This window comes from Rhopalosiphum maidis, chromosome 4, assembly GCF_003676215.2.
Source record: "Rhopalosiphum maidis isolate BTI-1 chromosome 4, ASM367621v3, whole genome shotgun sequence".
Classification (NCBI taxonomy): domain Eukaryota; kingdom Metazoa; phylum Arthropoda; class Insecta; order Hemiptera; family Aphididae; genus Rhopalosiphum; species Rhopalosiphum maidis.
The window spans coordinates 54,746,394-54,755,104 of record NC_040880.1 but is presented as its reverse complement, the minus strand read 5'-3'; the positions used below and the strand labels follow the sequence as shown (position 1 = coordinate 54,755,104).

Below are 8,711 nucleotides of genomic sequence, written 5' to 3'. Positions count from 1 at the left end.
TTTTGTAACTGTAGACGTTGTTTTGAGCCAAAACGGTATCCTATTATTTTGTATCAGTTGTATTCCAAATTCTTTATCTGTAGATGCCATGTTGTCGTTCTATAAATTCTCAAATAGGTCTAGTAAATATAGAATTAATTTACAAATCTATGCACAGTTCCCTCCTTCAGTTTTATCCTCATTTATTATAACTAGTCAATAAAATATTGTAAGCCGTGGAAATGAGCAAAATATATTAACTACTGTCAATTGAAAGGCCTATGCCCTATGGCAGGGGTGACGAACCTTTTTGGGGTCAAGTGTCAAATTTTCCCAATCAGTTTTGGAAATTTTATCACGTGCTCAAAGCAGAGCCTGATTTAGGCATTTTGTGGCCTTAGGCAAAATAAAAAATGTGGCCCCTTATTGTTAACATTTGCGTTAAAGGACTATAGCCATAGCCCCCCTCCACAAATGAGTTGTATAAAACAAAATAATAACAATCAAATAAATTATAAATTATAATTTAGTATTTACTTACTTAAACATTTTCACAAACATAATTATAATGTTATACATTTTTTTACCTCTGCAGGCTACAGATTTCTTGTAAGTACCTATTATTTGCATTTACATTTTACGCTGATAAGAATTAATTATTTTATTTTTTTTTTTAAATATTATATGTTTCTTATATTTATTTTATATGATGATAGTAGTACTCTAAAAAAAAAAATAAGGCTCATAAAAATCCTAGACCCTCTAATAACGGAGGCCATTCGCAATTGCCTATCCTACCTAATGGTAAATAAGGTATTTCCTTTGGCCCTGGCTCAAAGGGAATTATATTTTTTACTAAGGATAAAAATAAAGTTACAAATATATTATGTATTATTTTATTAAGTAGGCGCATATTCTTTTTATAATTTTAGTTTTTAAAATGTATATAATTTGTATTGTTTTAATTTCTTATAATAATAATAGTAACAATCAATCAATCAAAACTTTATAAATAGCATAATATTTAATAATTTAAATTTTTTCACGTACCATTAAAATTTGATCAACGTGCCATCTTTGACACGCGTGCCGTTGGTTCGCTACCCCTTCCTTATTGAGGGCATTGTGGCCCTATGGTATCAACACTATCAACATACCTCGACAACGAGATAACACTATCATAATTCATATTATTAATATTAAGTACTATTTTAAATTAATAATTATTATTAATTGTATTAATTTTGAGTATTGGATGTTTACTTTTTGTGAGTTTCAGACTGCATTACTGTAGTATTACTTAATGTGGCTCCTACTACAGTAGTAGCAAAGTAAATATTAAATAATATCAACTAATAACTAAAATATTTAGTGTCACTAGGTGATTTCTATAATTATTTATCATGGGTTGAAATTGCAAAACTTTAAAATGGACAAACTTACTGTTATTTCGGGGACTTTGTTCTTGTTGGCTGATGTATTTGCAATTGTCAGTTTGGCAATGCCTGACTGGATCATTACTGATGTAGGAGGTGATTATCAGCTCGTCATTATTTTTAGCTAGTTTACTTTGCTGGATTTCTAAATTCACATTCATTTTTATGATCCTAATATTAAAAAAAAAAAATGGTTTCTAGGCGACACCAGATTGGGTTTGATGTGGACGTGTATGACCCTCTATAACAGGCCACAAGTATGTTTTACTCCTGATCTGAGACTCGAATGGTTATTGGCTTTAGTCAGTATTTTCATTGGGTGTATATGTATAACTACCACCATCATTTTGCTGGCATCTTCACATTGGGACCGTAATGTTATACCATATGCTCGTTGGGTGGGATTTACTGCTAGTAAGATAAATTTAATATGTTTAAAGTTAACATAAACTTACAACTATTTGTTTTTTCAGTGGTACTATTTTGTTTTGCTGCCGTTGTGTTTCCCATGGGTTTTCATATACCAGAGATTGGCGGTCAACCATATCAACTACCAAACAGTCATCAAGTTGGCATTTCATATATTTTATTTGTATTGTCACTTTGGGTAACTGTAATATCTGAGTTATTTGCTGGCAAAGTGTGTTTACCCCATTTTTAAAAATATTCATACTACTAAAATAAATGAGGAATATTTGTTGTTTGTACTATCAAACCAGAATGCTATCAAGTTTTGAAAGCTAAGAAATAAGTTGAATATTATTGGAATAAAATATTGATATCCGTATCAAGATTGCTTTAAAAAAAATTGGAACCAAGAACTCATTGGAAGCTACATAGCAGTAGTACCAAGAAATCATGCCAAAAATACACATTCCTATCAGTTAATTCATTTTAAAAACAGAAATATACTTGTGAATTTTAAAAGCAGAATATGTAATTTTTATAATATTAAATAATTTAATATGAGAAACATTAATTGATTTTTGTAATAATTGACGTAAGTGTAAAAATGTAAAATTCATGAAATAATATAGTTTATTATATCATGGTAATTGGTAAAATGTAATTGTTTATTTACTTAATTATTGATTATAATCCAAACTCTAAAAATACCCTAAACCGCTTGTAGATCTCAACTTATTTATTCTTGTGCATCCCCATAGCAAAATCTGCTAAATCAATTCCTGCCAGAAAACTTTAATTCTCAGTGGTTCCTGTATGTACATTGGTTTACGCTTTGTAGAGAAAATTTAGCCTCAAAATATGTGATTTTAATTTTGTATTTATTATTTAGATAAAAGTATACTTAATACAAATAACTTACATGCAGCATACATTTTGAATGAAAGCAATTTTGTTATTTAGTTTAATTCATAAACAAATTTCACATTTCTTCTATCACTGATAATTAGAACATAAACAACAATATATACATGGTAAGTCAGTCCTGTAGTGTAAGAGTCAGTTCTAAATTGAGGTAATATATTTTTTATGCAAGCTACCATAGTATAGTATAAAAATATAAAATATCCTAATTCATGATGTAGGCCAACTCAACTCAGAAGCATATTTTGTACACAATCGCTTATCATTCAATTCAAGTTTAACCCATTTCTTACAATGATATGATTAATGACAAAGTACACTCAACACCTGCTATACCGCAGAGTTTTTAAAATTATTTAAAGCATATATAAAAAACTGATTCAAATCTACAAATCTATGGTTTCCTGTTTAAACTAATTTTATGGATGACAGTGGTTTCTTTTACAATAATTCAAAATAAGTGTGTAACACAGTCTTGATCACAGATACAAGGGGGGCTATGCTGCTATGGGGGCTGAAACGCCTCTCTTAGTCCTTAAGTACCTACTTAAAACACTTCAAAGATTAAACATAAGCTAGACGGTCAAATTGTCATGTGCAACAAATAAGGCAGTAACTGCATCTCGTACTATAGAACGTTTTTGATTGATTTATGCTACTATCGGTTTAGTTGGAAATCATTATATTCTATACATAGATATATAAACTTACGTACAAATCAACTTTAAACATAACATTTATTTACGTATCTGTGGTACTATGTTAAAATTGTATCATTAATTGAGTCTTGAGTTTACTAGAGTTCAATATGCATAAATGTTGAATATTTTATTCACTATTAAAATTCAAACGTAATACCTATGGTTTTATTTTTATGTACTTGAAGAAAAATTTTTCATCTAGTCCCCTCCCTCTATTTAATTATAGATCCGTGCCTGGTCATGATTGCATTCTTAAAACATAAAAGTTAACAGTTACATTATACAATAGTAAAAATAAATGTTGAGTGATTTGTATAGATCCATTGTTTTTAAATTTTATAATAACTAAAAACTATTAGTAGTGTCACTGTTTATCTTTTACATCCATGAGTTCAGCATAATTTCAACATGTTTACACATATCAAATTTCAAGGTAACTTTTTAAATCTCTAATATGCCACTGACCATTTTTTTTATGTTTCAATCCAAGTTATAAATAATACACAGAACATATCTTCATAACCATTTTTACAACAATAATTGAGACATTCCAAAAAAAGATTAATTCATGTTTATACCAAACTACTTCAAATTAATATTACTTAGTATTTTTAGGATTCAATATGAAATAATATACAAGTTAATTTTTATAAAATGTTATTATAATAATTGTCAAAGGGTATTTATATATATATATACATTACATGTTTGAAAATCTTACAGCACAAATCATGAGAGGCTAACATAAAGATGCCCAAAATATATTTGATGTATATCTTAATTAATCCCAATATTTGATAAGTCCATCCCATCCAGCAGTTGCTACTTTGCTAGGTTCGTGTGGATGCCATAATGCAGCAATACAAACATTATCGTGTGCTTTCCATTTTGTATACAAACGACTTGTTTTCCAATCCCAAATAAATACTTTTCCATCAGCATCTCCTGAGACTAGGTAACTAAACCAATAAATAAATCATAAAAATTAAATAATATCCAATATTAGAAACATGTGTAATTTATACCTCATATCAGGTGAAAAATCTAATGAACAGGCATATCCAGCCACCATATGACCAGAAAAACTCTTTTTTCTATTCACTTTAAAACGATTCATTGCTGAGAATATAACTATTTTATTGTCCATACTCTGACAAGCTAGCCACTTTTTATTTGGCGCAATTGTTACACTTGGCATTGAATGCATAGTTGGATCGGCTATATACTTCATATCTACTGGTATGTCCCTAGGTACAATTTTCAAATAATTATTTATTTTATTATTTTTTGGTTCAATTAAAATATTTCTTCTTAAATTTAAATTAAAAATCAAAAATATTTTAATTTTAAAATGTTAAAATGTTTGTTAAGCTGTGATAATTAAAATATAGTATAATTTTGTATGTATTACCATTCCCAAACGCGTAAACTTTTATCATCAGATGTTGTGACAAATCGTCTATTTTCATCAACAAAAGTGATACTGTTAACTGCTCCTAAATGTCTTTCATATTCTTGAACAATATTTCCTGATCTAGTGTCCCACTAAAATCATGTTTATTTAGATATATAAATTAATTTATAAATTACCTTATATATTTATAAAATTATAAATCACTAATATCATCGAATGAACTCGATTATTTTTTTTATAACAAAAATGATAAAAAAAAATATGTTTTTCACTTACACAAACAATTTTTTTATCAGCTGTACCAGCAACAAATAAATGTTGTTTTTCTTCTTCTGGGTTGAATTTTACACAATATAATACTTTATGATTTGTAAAACTTTTTATGCAATCTCCAGTTTCCGTGTCCCATAGTTTAACATACCGATCATACGCTAAGTAAATAATAACATTTATTATTGATTTGTAATTAAAATATCTTTAAGATTAGTATAATGTATAATTAAATATAATAAGATACCTGCTGATAAAAATTTTGTCCCTTTATTGTTGAAACATGTATCTCTAACTGCTTGTGTATGGCCTATATAAGTTCGAATACATTTTCTATCTCTATAAACATCCCACAACTAAAAAATACATCACATTTTTAAAACACTACATAATTAGTTAAAAAATAATAATAAATTAAATAGATACCTTGACTCTACAATCCATGCTGCAAGACATAAGTAAATGAGCAGACCTCGGGAACCATCTAATAGCTGATATACCTTTAGTATGACCCTGCCATGTATGTATATGTGCTTTAGGAAGGAAACATCTATCAGGAGGTGCATTTGATTTAAGATTAACACCTACATCTTGTGGAATATGTAAAAATGAACGTCCTTGATAATCAACAGGATCTTTAACTATAAAAAAAATTGTTCACATTTCAATCTGAAATTCATTATTTTAAATTTTAAATAAAATTACTATGCAGAATTGATTTTTCTTTAAAGCTTTTATCTTCAACTTTTTTGCCACGTTTATGTTTTTTTGCAAGGAATTCTTCAATAGCAATTGCATCTTCCTATAAACAATCAGTTATCAGTAAATTATCAATAAATTATGATTAACTACAAAAAAAAAAAAAAAAATTAAGCATTAAAACATAAATAAATAGAAAGTTTCAAAAACCCTATAATCATATCAAACATTTTCTTACTCCTTCTGGTTTTGATATTTTCTCTTCATCAACATAACATCCCCAAGGTCCTAGATAGCCATCAATATCTTCTGGATTGTCATTTTTATGACGTTTTCTTTTATCAGCTGGCCTTTTCGGCACAGATTCAAAAACTGTTTTAAATTCATCAGAATCATCAGGCTTACGACCAATAATTTCATTAGAATCAACTGTAGGATCCAGAGCATAACCTAATTGAACAATTAATAGAAAAATATATTATAAATATTTTGCTACTTAAATAATTCATTAATATTAAAAAACAAAAATTAAAGTAATTCTAATCTTTAATTTATTTTTAACATACCATAACTATGAAATGTTCTTCTTTGAGTTTCAAACATAAAATCATTAATATGTGCTTTTTCAACAAATCCAGTCATCATGTTTTTAGGGGCTTTTTGTTGTTGTGTTAAAAAAGGATTTTCTGGTCCTGCAACTGGTGTGAAAAGCTCTTCATATTTCATATTCCGAGTGATTTCTTTTGTTCCAACATCAAGATACTGAACTGATGTATCTGGTCCCTAATAAATAAATATAATATATTAAATATAGAGCCAGTAAAAATCAAAACCATTAAAAATATACATACAAATATATACCTAAATAGGTATTCTATGTGATAATATTATCAATAATAATTAATTTCTCATCCAGTTTATTTTGAATTGAATCAGGACTTGTTTTTAGGAAATTACATAATTATAGAAATATTTGAATGTGCTTACATTCCCAGAACATCTGGTAAATTTGTACATTTTTAAAAGATCTTTTTATGCATTTTTTGCACTTAATCAAATAACAGACAAGCAAATATGATTTTCAATTATTTGAAGGTTACGCTACCGTAGACTTATTTTGGCTCCAGTTTTAAGGATTGTAACATATTTTAATGTACCAATCAAAAGATTAGATAGATTAAGACAAGGAACTACATGTTACTGATTTTAGTGAACAAAAATATAAACAGGTAAATAACTTAAGTGAAGAAACGATAAATAAACTTGTGAAAACTATTTGATAATGTATAAAATGAAGATCTGACATCAATTTTTTTGAAAATTGAGTCAAGTGAAAAACAAGAAACTGTATGGAAAACTGTTTGTTATTGAAAAACATTATCTCAACAATACCATTAAATGGGGTTGCATAGAATATTTTCTAATACTTTTAGATATAATGGTAATGCCTACATTTATCTTTTTTGTCTTTATGCATAGTAAGTTATGAATTATGAAACAATACTGAGTGTAATAGAAGACCTTAAAAAAATATTTGTTCTTAAAAAAAGTACAAACATTGATATTGATAATAACATAATGTTGTACTAAAAACAAATAGCAAAAATTAGTTCCAACTTAGCAACTTAGTGATTAAAAATTACAAGATCACCTATTACTAAGAACCTGTTAACCACAAAAATAAAAATCAATTTTTATCATCAACAATATTATGATGGTGTAGTTGGACAAGTATCCAATGCTTGAAGAACAAATTAATGATATTTTAGTAAGTATGAAATTTTTAAGTCCAAAAACAATCAAAAGAACTTTATTACTCAAGTTTTTTTGTAAGAAGAAAACAATATTTCATATTTTTATAAATTAAAACTATTTGATGAGAACTGAGAAATATAAAGTTGGTAGTTTTATTTATCTGTAAGCTGGTTTATTCTCAACTGCTACAGTATTAAAAATGATTAAGACCTTAGCTTAATCAAAAATCTTTATTCAATTGTATGAAATCCAACTAAGAATTTGAGTATTACATGAAAAGATGATCAGACATAATACTACTGTATATATATATATATATTGATTAAGTTAAATTTAAATTATTAATTGTATACCTAAAAATAATATTATAATAATCATAATCATAAGTAAAAGCAATTTGCTGATATTACGGTAGTTGTGTAACTGAAATGGGTAATAGAAATTAAAGTAGTCGTTATGACCAAAAAAATATAAAACAATTTTACTAAAACAGAAATATTTTTAAACTAAATAATGCAACTTTTCTTGTACTGAACAATACATTTTACAACTGGAGCTAAATTTAATTTTAAATAGTAATAATCGTATTAAGCTATACATAATTAATCGACATTTTAAAAACTTACTGGTGGCAAAACATTGGGAGCTGCATTTACTGCAAACTTTTCATTCAATTCAACAACACTTATTGAATTATTAAAAGGGGTTTCTTGAGATGTATTTATTGATGGATCTTCTTCATCACTACTGCTACCATAATCTTTTAGATTCAACATTTTGTACGTATATTTTACTCAATAAAGGACAAAATATGTAACTTTCTGCTACTAGAGTAAGTAGTAACAAACTATATAGTAAAACATATAAGATGTAACTATCATTAAGCGTTACAAGTATTAACTATTAAAAAATTGTATTTAGTATATTTTACTTTTATGTGCAATTATTGATATCATTGGTATCAACTATAAAAACACATTGAGATGCAGCGCGACGCTTCAGAGTTAAAGTGGATACAAAATATGCGCACTAGCGCGATCTAGTAATTTACCTCAGTAAGCGATGTTCCATATTCCATAGACGGCATAGGCCTTAAAATATTTGTGACCTTTCTATTCATGTCTCATT

At 27.3% G+C, this 8,711-nt stretch overlaps 2 protein-coding genes across 2 annotated transcripts; one reads left to right on the top strand and one right to left on the bottom strand.

The window, feature by feature from the left end:
• The first annotated feature begins 1,178 nt into the window (after positions 1-1,178).
• On the top strand, positions 1,179-2,460 carry LOC113556127 (uncharacterized protein C16orf52 homolog A). The gene is made up of 3 exons (XM_026960896.1): positions 1,179-1,511; positions 1,617-1,829; positions 1,889-2,460. The coding sequence occupies exons 1-3, from the start codon at positions 1,409-1,411 to the stop codon at positions 2,074-2,076; spliced, it is 504 nt and encodes a 167-aa protein (XP_026816697.1). The 5' UTR covers positions 1,179-1,408; the 3' UTR covers positions 2,077-2,460.
• Positions 2,461-4,089: 1,629 nt separating this feature from the next.
• On the bottom strand, positions 4,090-8,359 carry LOC113556871 (pre-mRNA-processing factor 17). Its single transcript, XM_026962074.1, has 10 exons — positions 8,210-8,359; positions 6,395-6,611; positions 6,067-6,278; positions 5,835-5,931; positions 5,556-5,770; positions 5,377-5,485; positions 5,136-5,290; positions 4,857-4,990; positions 4,471-4,692; positions 4,090-4,404 (listed from the first exon to the last, which is right to left on the bottom strand). The coding sequence occupies exons 1-10, from the start codon at positions 8,357-8,359 to the stop codon at positions 4,227-4,229; spliced, it is 1,689 nt and encodes a 562-aa protein (XP_026817875.1). The 3' UTR covers positions 4,090-4,226.
• Between the last annotated feature and the right edge of the window lie 352 nt (positions 8,360-8,711).